General features: G+C 31.2%; 2 protein-coding genes across 6 annotated transcripts; one reads left to right on the top strand and one right to left on the bottom strand.

Annotated features, from left to right (window-relative positions):
- Positions 1-1,507: 1,507 nt before the first annotated feature.
- On the top strand, positions 1,508-3,519 carry LOC133835099 (telomerase Cajal body protein 1 homolog). The gene is made up of 3 exons (XM_062264977.1): positions 1,508-1,620; positions 1,686-2,445; positions 2,511-3,519. Exons 1-3 carry the CDS (start codon positions 1,611-1,613, stop codon positions 3,352-3,354), a joined length of 1,614 nt encoding a protein of 537 aa, XP_062120961.1. The 5' UTR covers positions 1,508-1,610; the 3' UTR covers positions 3,355-3,519.
- A 798-nt stretch (positions 3,520-4,317) lies between these two features.
- On the bottom strand, positions 4,318-19,413 carry LOC133835100 (GRIP1-associated protein 1). Of its 5 annotated transcripts, none has more exons than XM_062264978.1 (7): positions 19,048-19,412; positions 16,700-16,786; positions 6,277-6,446; positions 6,032-6,217; positions 5,319-5,465; positions 4,960-5,115; positions 4,318-4,827 (listed from the first exon to the last, which is right to left on the bottom strand). In XM_062264978.1, exons 1-7 carry the CDS (start codon positions 19,124-19,126, stop codon positions 4,741-4,743), a joined length of 912 nt encoding a protein of 303 aa, XP_062120962.1. In that variant the 5' UTR covers positions 19,127-19,412; the 3' UTR covers positions 4,318-4,740. The 5 variants fall into 5 exon arrangements, with proteins under 5 accessions (XP_062120962.1, XP_062120963.1, XP_062120964.1 ...); XM_062264979.1 differs by having other exon boundaries at positions 16,700-16,783; positions 19,048-19,411; XM_062264980.1 differs by lacking the exon at positions 16,700-16,786 and having other exon boundaries at positions 19,048-19,413.
- Positions 19,414-19,669: the final 256 nt, after the last annotated feature.

The raw sequence follows: 19,669 nt of genomic DNA, 5'->3' as shown, positions 1-19,669 counted from the left end.
CACTTTCGCCTTCGCAAAAAAATAAAAATCGTAATTTTAAAACTACAGTCAAATTCAATAAATTATAATTATTATTATTATAACTAAAGCAGTGTTCCCAGAACTATCGATAGCACTATATACATTTTGATGGTTCTCTAATTGAAGCGCTGTTGAAGCAATATACATATTTCGCAAGCTCCATTAATCTTAGAGGTACCGCTCTTAGCCAAATTTATGAGCCCAAACTTGTCACGGAAATGGTCAAAAAATTTATGATCACACCTCTCAAACATTTGTCTATTAAATAAACGCCATTATTAAAAAAAAAAAACAGATGAAATCATATGCACATATTATTTCAACTAAATTGCGATATTTTTTATATTTAAAATTTTTTAAAGTCTTGAGACTCCACAAAAAGAATACTATATCTCTTTACGAGATAATGCTTATACGCTTATTTTTTACTATTGTTTTATTGTTCACAAATTATCTAACTTGATGCTTCCGTTTCTTTTGCCGTTAAATGCGGATTCCGCATTGCGGAATAATAGGTTGTCTATTTCTTCGCACGTGGGAACTGTTGATGTTATATCCACATATCGGAGTATCGATACACTTAAAAATTTTGTTCTTTCAAGAACAGCGGAACGAAATAACGCCGCAAAAAATTTTGCACGCCTTTTTTGTGTATATGGAGTAGCGCGGAGAAACCCTACTTCGCGCATCTGGGAACCTGGCGTAGGCATTATAAGCGTTGGACATAGATAAACTAAATCGTTTTCTTTTCAACTATATATAAAATAGCCCGTCATACATTTTTTCGGCAGAATTTCGTTTTTACAGTCCCAGCACAAAAAAAAACAACGGTATCGACACTTAGATGCTGCAATCTATGTGAATCTCAAATATACTATCCAACGAGATCTCGTCAGCTATTTTTCAAAACATTCTCTAATATCTTTGCTTATTTTTTAAAATTCTTTGAGCTATTTTGACAAAAACGCAAGAAAATTTAAATTCATCTTAGAGCGCCAAAATTTGTATGTGCATTAAATATTTTATTTTCATCGATATCGGATTCTTTTCGATTAATATACCAAAATATTAGCCATATTACGGCCATCTTTTTAGCTGACATTCAGAAATTTTCGATTATGCAACTAGTCAAAACAAGGTATTAGGGCTGTCGAGCATTTTACCATTTTTGTATTGATTACTTTCTTATTTATAGAATATCAAAATTATATTTAGTATATCAGAAATATATAAAATAAAAAATATATTTTTTAAACCTTACTCTGGCTTTCATAATAACAAACAAATTAGTATCAGATAAAAACGTAGATATAAGCGAAATTTTTAAATTTACAATATCTAAATTCTACAGTAAAAAAATATAACTGTTATAATTATACTTTTCATTGTATTAGTTTATCAAATAAATATACATATTAAAATTCTACGCCGTAATCGCATCCCTTCAGAATCAAAGTGACCTGCCTGAAAATATCGTTAAAATATAAAAAGAAATATCGGATGCTGTTACTCGAGAAAAAATATCCTGATATAAATATATCAGTTAAAAATATCGATAAATTGATATTTCGATATACTTTTAACAACAAATGGAGATCTGTGAGTTTATACTTATACCATTTTACAAAAGTTGATTTTAATAACGTACTCAAAATATTGAACAGCCGTTGACTTGAGTGCTACCATGTCAGTTGATGACATAAACTTGGAACAGGAGACTTCTTTATTAAATCACAATGTGAGTTTTAACACCAGTATAGAAAACACATTGGCATCGACTACGATAGCCGGCGAATCGATGTCCAATCTCAGCTTCAGTCTAAGCGAAGCTGAGCGTCATAGGCTAAGACAGACTGAAGATAAGAATTGTGAGACGGTCAATCGCAACACGCACTGTGTCCTCAACGATTTGTCGGTGAATCTGGAGGAAAAGCGCCCCATAAACGCTAGCTTAAGCTGTATGGAAACAAACGTTGTTATGGAAGAATCGTCTAGTACACTAGGAAGAGAAAGCGAGCGCATCATAAATATCGAAGACACACTGGATGAGATTCCCGTCGACAACAGAGAGACAAGAGATTCCGTCCCGGGTTGGTCAAGTAATGAACAAACTCGCAGTAACACAGTACCTATGGCAAAGCAACTTGTTGAACTAGGACGTCGCCACTGGTCATCAACTATTGGAGCTCAGAGATACACGAAAGGCTGCTACTGGTCGCCGGACGGCACGTGCTTGCTAATACCAGTTCACACGGATGGCATGCATGTAGTTGAAATGCCCTTGGATTTGTACAATTCTAAGTGCGTGACTCCGGAGAGAGATCTTTCCGAACTACAATCAGCAGTACATGTTCCTGAGGGAGGTGCCGTCTACGATTGCACCTGGTATCCACTAATGAGCAGCCAAGATGCAAGCACTTGTTTGTGAGAATCAAAACTAACCTATTTTAAGCCAGAGAGTCGTTAATGTTACAATATCTTATCTTTAGATGGATAGCTACTCGCCAGCACGAGCCAATTCACATGTGGGATGCGTTTGATGGGAGCTTGCGATGTAGTTACAGTGGCTACGACAAAGTAGACGAAGTAATAGCAGCCATTTCGCTTTCTTTCTCACATGATGGGCAGAAGATCTATGCAGGTTACAAACACTGTATTAAGATTTTCGATACGAGTCGGCCTGGTCGCATCTGTGATGAGTACGCCGTCAAATTCGCCGTTTCTTGCATAGCCCAGACTTCGGAGCACCCTCACGCACTTACCTGCGGCAACTGGAAGGGCTATATACAACACTTTGATCTACGTTGTCCGCCAAATGAAGGTCCAATGTTTACTCTGGGCGGCCATTCGGCTGGGATTACGCAGTTGAGCTATGCAGATAATGCAGGCAATTGGCAGTTGTATAGCGGTGCACGAAAGTGCCCAAAGCTACTAGAGTGGGATATGCGTAATTACAAAGCGCCGCTTCGTGAATTTCAACGTATAGTAAACACCAACCAGCGCATTCAATTTGACCTAAGCATAGATCATTCATGGCTAGCTAGTGGAGACACAAACGGTGACATGAATATATGGAACTTGAAATCCAACCATAATACTCAGTCTGCTAAAGTACCAGTGCATGGTGACTGCTGTAATGGCATTGGCTTCCATCCGATATTGCCAATATTAGCTAGCACATCGGGTCAATATCACTTCATCACTGGCGACAATCATGAGATTTTAATGGACTCTATGGATACAAACACTCATCAGAGAATTGAAGAAGAAAAGCTTGTAATTGAGTATGAGAACTCTGTTGTGTTGCTCTGGTTTGGCGACACTTTACTATGAATTTTTTTTCTTGTTTTTGTTTACATTATCGATTCAAGTTTATATGCAGTTTATGAAATAATTATTTCCACAGAAGTAAATAAAAACTGTGATGTCGCATAATTAAATGAAAGCCGTGTTACTAGTTACCAATTGTCAATATATATCATTTATTTAAATTACGGATTTTATTGTATTATTATTTGAAGTTCCTAATAGTTAATAATCTGCCCAAACCTCAAACAAAAAAAAAATGCGTAGACTGCAACTAAAAGAAAAATAATTTTTTAAACCGTCAGTTTTACTTTCCTCATACAAAAAGTTTTATTCGTTGGTTATTGGTGTTGATTATAGCATATGGTATATAGTATAAATTGAGTACATATCGAAAGCGTTTTCATCAATTAAATTGATGGTATTGCGTTTATTTGTTGAAATAGGTTTAAAGTTTTCACGTGTCTTGGATTGTGGTTGGTTATTAATTTAACCATATTTAACTTGTCGATTTATATTAGTTTGTATAAACTTTGAAAATAAATTTTTGCAGTTTCGCAAAATTTTGACTAAAAAAATTATCTGCTCCCCAATAAATTTGATTAAATCCACGCCTTGGGGAAAGTTTGCGCCATTTGCATCTTAACCTTTTTCTAAAAATAACTTGACGTTAGACAAAATATTCATTTTTCAATTTCTATAATATGTTTATAATTATGTATGTATAATTGTAAATATTAAATTGTGTAAATCAAGCGAAAAAGGCTGTGTTGTATTTTACTTTCTTTTTGTTTTTATTGTAAGCATTTTATATATTTTGTTGTTTCTCATTAAAAGTATAGATGAAAAATGAGAACTTACACAATAATATTATGGTCGTCCTGCTGACAACTTGGCAGAAAATAAAATTAAATACTTAATGATTTTGACTTAACTACGATTTATTAGCTCGAGTACAAATTAATGCATTGTATTTCGTTTTATTTTGCAAGCAAAGCGAACACAAAACGACAGGCAGGCCAATGACGGTTATCGTTTATTTTAGAAATGTTTTAAATATTAAATGTCAGCGGCTGAATAGTTTTTAAGTTAAATGAAGAGAATATTATTTTCCATTGTAGCTTTTTATAAATGTATTCAGTGTAGTGTAGAAGTGTTATTTAAGTTATTGAGTTTTGCTAGTTGCTTGCCACTATATTCATGTTTCTTGCCTTTAGTACTAGCGCTGATTTCAGCATTGCTCAGCGAAATGTTATGTTTGTTTTTTATAATACTTGACATTTTTGAAGCAAATCAAATGTTGTTGTGATTAGTGTTGTAGTTGATCTTGTTGATGATTTTATATTAGGTGTATCTTTAAGATGCGCTACGGATGCGCTACATGTCCAGCAGCAATTGCAATTTTCAATGCGTCTAACCCGAAGAGGCAATAAGATTCTGCAGCCCATCAATATCCTGGGTTTGAGCCTTATTCTGACGCACCACTTCAGCGCGACGTTCCTGTAATTAAAAAGCAAATCAATCGTTATAAGAATACAAATATGAGAGACATGTAAAAACATTTCTACAACAAATGAACGAAAAAAATATGTCGACGTGTAATTTTTCGATGTATATTTGAAGGGCACCTACAAGCTTTTGAACTTTTTCAATTTTTTTGAGCAATTCCTTCTCGCGATTCTGCTCTGCGGCGTACAATTTGTTTTCAATAATACGCGCCTTCTCCTCAAGCTTTTGATTTTCCAATTGATTGTTTTGCGATTTGATTTCAGCAATTTTGATTGTATTCTAAATGAGAAAATGAATACCAATAAATTATGTTAATGAAACAAAAATAACTAGAATACATGCGTACATACGCGCATTCATACATGTGTAAATATTTGCATTCTATAAAACTTATTTCAAATGAGGTATAGAATGCAATAATATGAGATACAAAAACTAACAAAGCTAACTACTTAAGATTGAAATAGAAGCTGATAACTTACATGCTCCTTGAGACGATCTAACATCTTTTTTATATTCTCATCGCGTAAGGCTTGAGCGGTCTTCAATTTCTCTTCAATAGCCTTCTGCTCATAGGCTTTTTGCTGTTCCAAAGTCTCTCGCGTCTTTTCTATTTCCTGGGCATGAATCTGTGAAAAAGCCATCCACATTTTGTAAAATAATATTTTTTCGCATACGTTGGGCTATTCTTTATGATGCTATTTTTATAAATTAAAAATACAACTCAAAGAAGTCAAAATAATGTAAAATTTCCGAGATCGTATATTACAAAGCGAAATGAATAGTTTTAGGTTAGCTGTTGTAATTTTTAAGCATTTGTACATAGTATGAAAATATATCCTTGTCCGGACAAAAATTGCCAGGTCATACGTCTCCAAACAATAGAGCTTTCCTTGATTACTACACATATTCACTTTACGCTCTCGCATCTATTCTCGCTCTCTTAGCTACTCTCTCATCTCCGAATACATCATTTTGAACGATGCGGTCAGTCTTGATCGATAGGCAAAATAAAGCCGACGCTCGAATCACGAAAATAAATTTCACAACATCATTTATTCTATCATTTGCCTCCCACAATATATAACTGTTGTAAATTAAAATGTTTCTTTTCAAATTTATGCACTTTCCTGTTTTTTTCAACTATTCACGATTTATTTGATAAATGCCCAATGCAGGCATTTTTATTCAATACCTTTAGCTTTTCCTTCATATCACTGATAATGGCTTCGCGTTTCTCTACATGATGTTCCATTTTAGTCTCCAGTTGCTCCTTGGTCTGAGTAATAAACTCGTTAGTTATTTCATCTTTCTTGCGCGTAGCTTCCTCAACTTTTGCAAGTTTGATAGAAATCTCTGCCATCTTCCTGGCTTCTAAAGACTGCAAGCAATATATAAATTAATGTTTGCGGAAATCATTAAGTCGATTCTCTCACGTACAATGCGCCGCTCTTCGGCGGCTTTCAACTTTTGCTCTATGTCCTCAACGCTTACGTTTTTTCCAGGAGTAACAGGACGCTTGGGCACTGGCACATTGGGTGCTGGTTCGGCCAAGATGACCTCATAGCTAAGACCACCACGAGACTTCTCCTGGCAACGGATCTCAGTGGCTGCAATTAAACATAAAAATGAATCGTCAGTAATTTAATACATTTCCATTATGCGATTCTGAACACGTCACTTGCAAGAAGATGTCGAAACTGAGCTAGTCACTCTTAAGATGCTCAGCAGTATGCCATAATTTTTGCATTCACATTCGTGCTGCTAATTTAACGTAAGACGTTACAAATTTTGAATATATACGAGGTGTGTTCAAAAAGTAAGGTGACTTTTCAAATTTCGCGGACAACATATTTTCGATTATCGACAGTGGCATACGGTGAAACTGTTCTGAGTAAAAAAAATGTTTACAAGTGGTACAAACTCTTCCAAGATAGCCGGGAAGATGCCAATGACGAGCCTCGCTCTGGACGCCTAAGCACGTCGACAACTGATGAAAACGTTCAAGCAGTGAAGAAAATGATTTTGGAAAATCGAATCACTATCAGAGAAGTTGCTGAAGATCTCGGTATATCGCTTGGCTCGCGCCATGAAATTTTTTCGAACGTTTTGGGCATGAGTCGTGTTTCAGCGAAGTTTGTTCTGATTTTTGACCAAAAGAACCAAAGATTTTTTGGCGAAAAATAACACCACAATAATGCGTCAGCCACCATATTCACCGGATTTGGCCCCATGTGACTTTCTTGTTCCCAAAACTAAAGAGACCTATGAAAGGACGGAGATTTGCAACGATTGAAGAGATAAAGACTGCATCACTGAAAGAGCTCAAGGCTATACCGAAAAATGCTTATGGGAAGTGCTTTGAGGATTGGAAAAACCGTTGGCATAAATGTATTGTATCTGAGGGGAATTACTTTGATGGGGATAACATAAATATTGATAAATAAATTAATAGTTTTTCTTGAAAATACAAGGTCACCTTAATTTTTGAACACACCTCGTATGTATGTTAATATGCATTTGCAAATACTTACATATGCATTTAACACAATTATTCTTATACTTGTATTTCGATAGATTGATCATAAACAAATTTATTTACCCACTTTGAATGAATATTATATTGGGTTTGTTTGTTACATATTATTACACCTGCAACCCATAGGTTAGAAGGCTATTACAACTTTGTGCCTACAGCAAACTTATGTAACAGATAGAAAGAGTCATTTGCGATTGCATCAAGTAAATATATGTACATATGTATATTCAGCCTCAATAGCCGAGACGATATATACTATATATGTAGCTGTCTTTTCGTCTGACTGTCCGTCCGTCCGCCCGTATGAAACACTGAATTTCAGAGACTGTAAGAGATAGAACTATAATTTTCGACAACACTTGTAATGCACACATAATTTGTACAATATATATTATTATATATACAATAATATAATATATATAGTATTTATTATTCCTAAAAGTTATTTAAGAAATAATTTTATATGGCCCAAAAAACAACTTCTGCTGTCGGATTCTCGCATATTTTGTACTCTATTGAATATTTTGAATGTACTAGTATATTATTATACCAAATACAGCCTTCAGTATATTTTGATGTTTCGGTATTTTTTTTAAGAATACCGCTGTATTTTGCTTTTATTGAAAATTGGTAGAAGGTATATAACTCTTGAGCACATTGTAGCTCTAGTTTTCTAATTTGTTAGTTTTGAGACATTTACATATACCTTTTGCCAGTACAAAATTGGAACCATTTCATTATATAAAATATATATGTATTTCACTATACACATTTACAATCCCAGAAATTCTCGTGTTAAGCGAAATAGTGTTAAGCGAAACATGGATTCAGTACAAAATAAGAGGTTACGTTCGCAAAATTCAAAATTGGCAGCAAAAAAATTTTTTTTTGTTCAAATTTTGTCTGTTTTTATTAAAGTTTCATACATTTGTTCAAAAAGTATTATGCATATGCCTTTAATAAATGCATAACGTTCATATTTTCAAAACTAAAAGCTGGTATTTAGTTAAAAAAATTTTTTCATATAATAATTTAATAGGTTAATCTTTATAGAAACTTAAAAAATGTTAAAAAGTAAGGAGATCATATGTTTCTATTCATATCAAGTTTGAAATGCATTTGGTGGCATTTATAGCTTAAGCCAGTTTGCTTCAACATTTTTTCTCATTTTGGTGGCTCCCTTTCAAAAAATCGTGTAAGAACGATGTTTTTAGCGTGTTAAAATTTGCAAATTTGTAACCGTGTAAGACCGAGTTCGTGCTAAAAGAGTCCGTGTTAATCGAAGGCCAAGTGTATTTATCTAGTATTCGAATACAAATTGATAAGCGCTTTTGGATAAAATTAGTTTATATCATCTTAAAATTGTATGATTCGATACACATAAAAACAGTTTCAAGTCAAGATATCTAATTATAATCGATGAAACTTAAGAACTATACAAAAAAAATTATAATTGAGAAATATGTGGAAAAACTATATTTTGAAACCTGTTTACTGCAAGCCAGCTATGTATATTATGCTACAGCTTTTTTAAAAGCTCAAATCTCGGAAGGTAATGCGATTAAAACAATGCTAGCATTACGCGGAGCTTTCGTTAAGGCACCGCTGTTATATTTATGCATAATTGACGCAGAAAAATTTCGGTCTGTACGATAAGTGATGAAAATGCGTAATCATAGCAGCGATTAAAGTGACCAAATGGAAGTAGATATTTGTGAATTTCTCATAAGCATAACATATGTACATTGGTGAGCTGGGTGATAACTCCCCATTTCTTAAGAAGTACCGTCCCGTATATTTTAAAGTTTTTTCTTAAGAATTATATTTATTTAATCCAATTAATAGGTTGATCTCTAATTTTTTATTTATTGAATTATTGTTTTGACTATATATTTGAATATTGTTAAAGGAGCCGTGACATATTGAAAGTTCAAATTATTATTAAAGCTCCTACTCATAGTACCTGTAAGAGTGAAGCGATCAGCGATTCATGTAATCATGTTATTATTTATTTATTTATTTCATAATTTTTTTTTTGACTTTTTTGTTTTATTTTATTGGAAAGCAGTAAAATTTGTATGTGCAATAAACAATTTTTAATGATGCGTATCAATGCTAGCTTCTGAAAAGTCGGGAGGATTTCTTATTTATATTTATATTTATATTTATATTTATATTTATATTTATATTTATATTTATATTTATATTTATATTTATATTTATATTTATATTTATATTTATATTTATATTTATATTTATATTTATATTTATATTTATATTTATATTTATATTTATATTTATATTTATATTTATATTTATATTTATATTTATATTTATATTTATATTTATATTTATATTTATATTTATATTTATATTTATATTTATATTTATATTTATATTTATATTTATATTTATATTTATATTTATATTTATATTTATATTTATATTTATATTTATATTTATATTTATATTTATATTTATATTTATATTTATATTTATATTTATATTTATATTTATATTTATATTTATATTTATATTTATATTTATATTTATATTTATATTTATATTTATATTTATATTTATATTTATATTTATATTTATATTTATATTTATATTTATATTTATATTTATATTTATATTTATATTTATATTTATATTTATATTTATATTTATATTTATATTTATATTTATATTTATATTTATATTTATATTTATATTTATATTTATATTTATATTTATATTTATATTTATATTTATATTTATATTTATATTTATATTTATATTTATATTTATATTTATATTTATATTTATATTTATATTTATATTTATATTTATATTTATATTTATATTTATATTTATATTTATATTTATATTTATATTTATATTTATATTTATATTTATATTTATATTTATATTTATATTTATATTTATATTTATATTTATATTTATATTTATATTTATATTTATATTTATATTTATATTTATATTTATATTTATATTTATATTTATATTTATATTTATATTTATATTTATATTTATATTTATATTTATATTTATATTTATATTTATATTTATATTTATATTTATATTTATATTTATATTTATATTTATATTTATATTTATATTTATATTTATATTTATATTTATATTTATATTTATATTTATATTTATATTTATATTTATATTTATATTTATATTTATATTTATATTTATATTTATATTTATATTTATATTTATATTTATATTTATATTTATATTTATATTTATATTTATATTTATATTTATATTTATATTTATATTTATATTTATATTTATATTTATATTTATATTTATATTTATATTTATATTTATATTTATATTTATATTTATATTTATATTTATATTTATATTTATATTTATATTTATATTTATATTTATATTTATATTTATATTTATATTTATATTTATATTTATATTTATATTTATATTTATATTTATATTTATATTTATATTTATATTTATATTTATATTTATATTTATATTTATATTTATATTTATATTTATATTTATATTTATATTTATATTTATATTTATATTTATATTTATATTTATATTTATATTTATATTTATATTTATATTTATATTTAGATTTATATTTATATTTATATTTATAAGGAGATTTTTGGACAGTATTTCTTATGTCTGCACGCAGATCAAGTTTGTTTCAAATTTTTGCGACGCCCACTTCCGCCCCCGCAAATAAAAAAAATCGAATAACAAGCGTAATTTTAAAGCAACAGTTGGTATATACAATAATTACTTTAGTAGTTATGATTCCTGAAAATTTGGTTGCGATCAGATAAAAATTGTCGAAGTTATTAAAGAAATACTTTTGTATGGGCAAAAACGCCTACTTACTAGGCGCCTTAGTTGCTTTGGCTAACAATCTGGTATATGGTGCCGTCTATATATTTTGAACGCGGTACTATATCGATATACCAAATATACCATTTGGTATATTTTTAGTATTTTTTTACCGCAAAATATATTTCTTTTATTAAAAATGGGTAGCGGGTATCTCACAGTCGAGTACACTCGACTGAATCTTTCTTACTTGTTTTCGATAGAATTTGATCTGTTTGCAGGCAGATCAAGTTTGTGTCAAACTTTTCCCTCGCCCCACAAATCTACAAAAATCGATTTTTGCTACATACAATAATAACTATAATATTTATGATTACTGTACTGATGTTTGATTGTGATCAGATAAAACTGTAGGAGTTATAAAGAAAAATTTGTGTATAGGGAATACGCCCACACACTAGGGGTCTTAGTAGCTTTGGCTGACAATCTGGTATATTATGTCGTCTATGGTATATTTTGTATCCAAATTGTTGATTCACATTCAAAATGAATACCGCACTATTTTGCTGCTATATAAAATAGGTTGCGGGTATTTCACAGTCGAGCACACTCTTTAGCTTTCTTGTTATTAGTATACATATCTAAACTTTAGCTACATGGCCCATGTTGCCACAAATAACTTAAATTAAGCAATATGTTGTTCCTATCCTCGAAATTGAGTTTTTTGTTTTCTAAGTACTAATCACCTACAACAATATCCTTGGGGTGGTAAAACAACCGCTAACAAATGAATCAATATTACCGTATTTTTTTCAACATGAAAAAACTTGCTAGGCTAACGGTGATAAACATATGTACCTACATACATATGTATGTACGTATATTTCTTGGTTTTCGTTACATACCCGTATTTAGAGAACAAAACGTGACTGCTCCATGTGTGGTTGTCAGGTAGGTTGGAATTTACCTTACTGTATACTCTACTACAAATACAGACCGTAGTATTTGCAAAAGTTGTAATGTACATTTTCAAGCGTATGTGTACAACCCTTTTGCGCACGCCTAGGCGACATATGTAACATATGTACATATGTATTTGGTTTCAAAGTTAGTTTTATAAATTTGTTTGCCCGCAACAGCCCCGCAAATAGGTGTTGTAATTTTGAAGCTAGAGTTAAGTATTTTAGTAAATACAAAAATAATAACATTATTAATATTTTTGTCTAAAATATATTTGGCTTATTTTTATAATATCAGTTTATTGAAAATGCACAAACGACTGTAGCATTCTTACTTGTTTTTTTATATCGTAAAAATTTGGTATTTCGCAAATTTGATAAAGTATTTGGAAATACAGTAGAATCCGGTTATAACGACTCCGCTTATAGCGTCCGACCGGTTATTACGACGAAAACTCGATGGCTTGGTTGGTCCCCATACAAACTTATATGAAAGCGCCTCCGCTTACAACGTCTCCGCTTTTAGCGACTAACCGCTTATACCGACGAAATTTTTCAGAATTCAACCGGATATAGCGACGAAAAAAAAAAAATTCAGCGTAAAATTGCCAACAAATTTAAGCATCAAACGGCGTAATTAGAAATGTATGTATTTATCAGTGATCGGCGCCCTTGCTTGTGTGCGTATCAGCGACACGAAGCCCTTAGACTCTCACTACTCTCTGTCAGTCTTAGCCGTCGCCTTAGCAACGCTGCTGTTAGAGAGAGACAGTCGAAGTGCAATGCTGACGTCACACAAATGTTTACAGCGTGCGTGTGCAGACCCCACATAGCCTATTCCGTTATATTTCTAGTTTTTTCTGCTTTTTGAATGCGTAATTTCGCCAAATGTGAGTTAATGCGCAAAATGCACAAAATGCGCCATGAAGAGGTCATTTAGTTTAAGCTCGACCACTTGTGCATTACACCCGCAAAATGTCTCAAAAAACCTTTTTTATTTAAAAATTAATTTGTTAAAAAAAAAACAAATTTTTTTTTGCTCCTTCCGGTTAGTGCGTCCTCCGGTTATAACGACGTAAAATGGTCGGTCCCTTAAAAGTCGTTATAACCGGAATCTACTGTAATAGTAAATTATATTTACACATATGTATTTCATAAAATCAGAGTGACACAATGACACAAAGACACCCAACCAAATTTACCACTTTTTTTTCAATTAAAAGTAATAATACATATAAAATATAAATGGTATAAATATGTTTATCAGAATACAACGCAATTGAAGTTGGTATTAAAGCTGACTTATTGTTTAATATTGGTTGTACGCCAAAAGAGAAAAATAGAAACTAAGAAATATAATATATATTCATATTTTAAACCAGTTAAAAAAATTATATTTTAAGTTAATATTATAACATACAAAAAAACTAACAAATAAACTATTTCACTATTAGAACTAGTCCTAACACAGGCTTTATAAAAACAAAACATTTAGATACACCAAAATATACCGAAAGTAAACTTAAAAACAAAGTTGATTTCAAACATATGAGGTTTATATGATTTTTATTTATTTATTAAGTACGGAATTTAACTTTAAAATTTCTTACGTTATTCGTGAGAATTAGTGAAATTACAAAATAATCATAGTCGGCATAACAAAAGTATACATTACTACTTTTAAGCTTGACTCTGAGGACTGAGATGTCCGGTATTTACATTTTCTGTTGTCGTAAAGCCAGCATAACTTATCCATGGTATAACAACAGAACTATAGAATGTACAATGTGTATATGCTCACTCAACGCCAAATATATCCAACGCACATGGTTCCCTATTAAGCTCTAAGGGCGAGTTTACTGCTGCAGGGTACATACCCAAATTGGAATGGTTGGGTGAGGTTCTGGTGAGTACACATATATTTACCAAGGCGACGTCCAGACGATTCTGACATTTTATTACCTCGGAACAGAACTGTTAGTAGAACCACTATGCGACGGGGTGTCATTTTGCTAACGTGTGAGACAAAGGGAAAGCAATGACTCATTTCACCGGTGGCGTTCACCTGACCGGCTTACTGCGCCTTCTGACTTATAGTATTAATACAAGGCTGCAACCAGTTTGTAAAAATCAATAATGTAACTGACACCAGAAGAACCCGCAGATGAGTGTCATTTTAGAACTAAGTAAGCTGAAGATACCAAATTTTAAAGCAAAACTTTTAATGTAAGGAAAAATAAGAGGTTTTATCTGGATTCCCAATAAAAAGTTTATTTAAATACCCTACCCCAATAAACCGAAACAAAATTTTTAATTTTTAAATAATTGCTGTTTTCAATAATTCATTCTGCATCTAATTTATTTTGTTAGTGAAAGTTATTAGCTAAAATCTGTCATTGTGCATTGGCAACCTGAAAATCTGAAAAGTGCAGAAACCGCTTGTATTTAAATCGAATCCCATTAATTCAAAAAGGCTTAAAATTTACTATTAGGCTAATAGTATTAGCTTTAACTATTGTTATAAGGGGTTGAGTTTCTAAACAAATACAGTAGAATCCGGTTATAACGACGCCGCTTATAGCGCCCGTCCAGTTTTTGAGACGAAAATTCGATGACTTCTTGGGTCCCCATACAAATTAAATTGATTAAAACATTAATTAGTTGCATTTTAAAAACCTATGGCAACCATAAAATAAACAAAATGTTATTTTTCAACTTTTGGTTTGTAGGTGTTCCGGATATAACGACGGTCCCTTGAAAGTCGCTATAACCGGATTCTACTGTATATCGTTTGACTTATATTGTTATATATTTACAAAAATAAAAACTTTTATATTTAAATGATGTGAGAATGGCAAAATGATTTTTATCGATTCGGCTTCTGCAGTTTGTGTAATCCGTGTATATTCTATATATACACTTATAATTGTAGCGTTCCTGAGGCTAACATCGGGTAGTGAATTAAAGTTATACTACCAACTTGGTAGTACCAACCAGGCGAAGACAGTAAACAACTCAAATATAGCAGTGACCTGCCTGCAGTCTAAGCTAAGAAGACCAACTACGATAGTAGTTTAGCCAAATACCAATAGCTGCGACAAGTAAGGAGGCTCGAGAGCATCAAAATATGAAGTGGAGAGAGTGTGTGTTTGTTAACTAAGAACCTGTTAGGTTGAAATTTGTTGCATCCAAAACAGAAGTTAACCATTTCTCTCTTAAGGCCAACTTGAAATATATAACAAGTCAGAAAGCTACAGTCGAGTGTGCTCGACTATGAGATACCCGCCACCCATTTTGAATAAAAGCAAAATATTGCGGTATTCTTTTCAAAATATACCGAAAATTATACAAAAATGATAAAATATACCAAATGGTATATTTGGTATATCGATAAAGTACCACATTCAAAATATACCATAGACGGCACAATATACCAGTTTGTCGGCCAAAGAAACTACGACTACAACCCCTAGTAAGTAGGCGTTTTTGCCCATACAAAAGTATAATATTTCTTTAATAACTTCCACAATTTCAAAATTCTGATCGCAACCAACCGCATTCAAAATATACCATAGACGGCACAATATACCAGATTGTCGGCCAAAGCAAATTAGACCCCTAGTAAGTAGGCGTTTTGCCCATACAAAAGTATTTCTTTAATAACGTCGACAATTTTTATCTGATCGCAACCAAATTTTCAGGAATCATAACTACTATAGTAGTTATTATATGTACCAAAATTCGCAATTCTAGCTTTACAATTACGCTTGTTATTCGATTTTTTTGATTTGCGGGGGCGGAAGTGGGCGTGGCAAAAATTTGAAACAAACTGGATCTCCGTGCAAATATAACAAATGCTGTCGAAAAAAATTATAGCTCTATCTCTTATAGTCTCTGAGATCTAGGTGTTCATACGGACGGACGGACAGACGGACAGACACACAGACGGACAGACGGACATGGCTAGATCGTCTCGGCTGTTGACGCTGATCAAGAATATATATACTTTATAGGGTCGGAGATGCCTCCTTCTACCTGTTACATACATTTCCTGCCGGCACAAAGTTATAATACCCTTCTACCCTATGGGTAGTGAGTATAGGAACAATTAAGAATACCTATGACATTTGCAAATACGGAGAAAAATGGTTGCTTGATTGAAAACACAATCTTAAGAGTAAGAGAGAGAGAGGTCGTAAGAGCCCTGTTTCCTTAGTCACCCACATGCACTTATATACATATATGTATGTGCATATATGTAAACCATGTATGTACGTATGTACATATAGTGTGTGAAAACGTTTGCTGCATGTACTTGCTTTTGATAGGGTAATTCAGTTGTTGAAATATTCAAACAATTATTATGTAAATGTACTCGCAGGTCGAATTATGAAAAACCTCGCGTACATTGACTTTTAATTTCTGATGAAGAATGAACCGCCTAGCATTTGCCGCTATATCATCAAGGCGGTGAATCAATGAATTTTTGGAATAATAATATAATATAATAAATAATACTTACTTATGAATTTTACTTTTTTGTTGAGTCGCGGCTGCTTTGAACGTATTTTATTATTTTTCTTAATAGGCGCGGATCTTCTGGAAACTACTTTACATGGTATAAGTAAGCATGTTAAATGTACAACACAATTATATAAAACATTTAAAAAATAATATATTTAAAAGATTTTTAAAGAACAAGGTAACAATTTGACACTAAGCTGGATTACATAATATCAAAATTGCACAAAAACAAAAATTTAAAAAAAAGTGTACATAAATTTTGTCTTATCGTTTTATATAGTCTTCTTATTCCTAACATCTTCTACATTCATGGTTGCACAATTATAAAAACTTCAGTCGAGTATTTTAAGTGTGGAAAGTTATTTTTTATTTTATTGCGAAAAAATGTTCAGAAAATGTTCCCTAGCTTTACAATTAAGCCCACTATTGGTTTTTTTTTTTTTTTTTTTAATGGGTGGCAGTTTCTTGTAAGATACGTAAGATAAGACATGACTATACTGACTATACCGAGAATATGTACATATATAAGCATATTTTATGGGTTCGGAAATGCCTCTGTCAACGAGTACAAAATATAATTCTTATAACGACATTTAAAATATACAATAAAGTACAAAATATGTATACTTATTTAGATGTCCACCAACGTAATTAAAATTACTTCTTGAATACCATTCATGTTTTTTCGTCTTATTTATAATAATTTTTTAATTATAAAATTAGAAGAAAATTTTGCTATTCGATGTTTACCATGATTAAGAAAATGTAGTATATATTCTATATGTAGTTGAAGATATCATCTACCCGTTACATACATTTTTTATGTAATATATTTCCTTTATGAAGTCGGAAGTCACTCCATCAACCTGTTACACTAATTTTGTTGTGCAAAAATATTTGTTTGTTTTACATTGATTTTTTATTTATTCCTGACAGTTCCCAAAAACGAGTGTACCGAACTCTGAAGTCTGTAGCTATTTTAGAGTTAGAAACCTAAGAAAACGAGTACCATGCAGAAAAAAGGGCCTCCTATACTTTTACATGTCATACCCGTCTGAGACCCAGGGTGCTTAATTGCTTTGAAGGCTAATGAAACTGTATATAGTTCCATATATTATATGTGAACTCGTATATATTTCTATAAATTATTTGTGAACTCGTATATTATTGGTACATTTATGTAGTATATTTTAAAGCTTATATGTAGTTATTCTTCAAAATTGAGTTTCTGACTTTCTTCTTGTGTAATCAAGGCAAAGGTAACGTTCAATTAGTTAATAATCGAAATCGTCTTTCTTGCTATTATTGTAAACTTGTGTATTAGTAGGTACTATGCCTATCATTTTTCCTATGCATATTGGGCGTGTGCATCTTGCGTAATCGTTTCAATATTTTGGCGTATGAGTTTTCGTTTTTTACAAATCACACGAATGCACAAATAAAATCATGAAAGTTAGTGTTACCAGTGAGTGTAAGACAATACATTTTTACATAAATACTAATTTAATAGTTGTTTCCCTTAAAGGGCTCTTTCGCCAGTAGATGACTCATCACTGCCGGCTGACTGACGTTCGGAAAAAAATTAGCAACAAGGGCAACAGTCCTCCACTATGTTGTTATTGCCTTCTTCGTTGTGTTTAGTTACATATATTATGTAGCGAAAATCGTCGTCGTATTGCATAGTTTTCGGTTTATTGCTACTCGTTCGTTCTTTAACGGTCTCTCTCTCTCACCCTGTCATCCTCTCTTTCTCTTTCTACATTTCTCTCTCTCTCTCTATATATATATTTCGCTCTCTACGTTGCTCTTTCCACTTCTTGCTGTCCCTCTCCAAAAAAACTCTGAAATTGATTTTTCCTGCCATACAGTTAAACTTAATTTTTCATCGTAAGTTGAGATTAATGACTTATTAATATAACTCAACTCTGAAGCCTGGAAGATTGGTAGTTTTCAATTTATGATATTTAGATATGTTCTTTAAGTCATTTAAAATAATTGGTACATTAAGAATACTATATTTACATAGGACATTTTTTAATGCAATTCGTGCAGCATATTAGCATTGATTACAGAACGGAACCGTTTAAGGACTAAGCCAAATTTGGTACTGCAACTTTCAAGTCTACAATGTAGAAAATCACAATTTTCACCTATGTATTTCAATATCTTTTACATAAGTGTACTCAACAGCAAATAATATAAAACTAAATTAATGAACATTTATAGTTACATATACATATACATAATTACGAAGCAATCAGCTAACATTTCCAACTTTGAATTATGAGCAGTCAAATTGTTACCAAGTCTAGATGTTTACACGATTTTATAATTACTTATGCTTACCAACTGGCAGAATACCCGGTGCCCGGCAGGTGTGGCAGAAGCACTGCATCACCGAATCGCGTACTAATCCAATCAGCATGACGAGCTTGATGACTTGTTCCGAGCTTATAGATATCAGTATAACTTAAATGAATACTGTCAGCTGATAGGTATTTGCTTTTAAGAGATATGTGTGAGTGTGTTTTTCTGTTGCACTTAGCATCAATTATTAGGAGTGAGTTCTTTTGAACGTATTTCCTGATTATTGCGTTTTTCTACCTCTATTGGAGCAACAACAAAGCTGACGTCGACAGCACGAAACGGAACGAAAGCAACGAACGACAAAGACAAACTAAGTAAGTCGATGTTAATTGTCCAGAAGCAGGCGAGCGACTGACTGCGTAAACCTTGCTGACGCCAAAACCGACGTTGCTGGCAAGGACAATACATATACAAAAGGACAAACCACTTTGGGGAGCAACAGAGCTGACGGCGTTCACAATAGCCCCCCTTAAAAGAGTGAGCGAAGAAAAATAAGTCATAGGTGGTAGGTTGAGAACGGCTGAGTTCGAAAATAAATTTGAGTATTATGATGAAATTTAAACAAATAAATAGTATTTAATTTGGAATATTTGAGTACAGT

The sequence above is a fragment of the Drosophila sulfurigaster genome, chromosome 2L, assembly GCF_023558435.1.
Source record: "Drosophila sulfurigaster albostrigata strain 15112-1811.04 chromosome 2L, ASM2355843v2, whole genome shotgun sequence".
In the NCBI taxonomy this organism is placed as follows: Eukaryota; Metazoa; Arthropoda; class Insecta; order Diptera; family Drosophilidae; genus Drosophila; species Drosophila sulfurigaster.
Note: the sequence above shows the minus strand (reverse complement) of the source record. Positions and strands in the feature narration are given on the sequence as shown.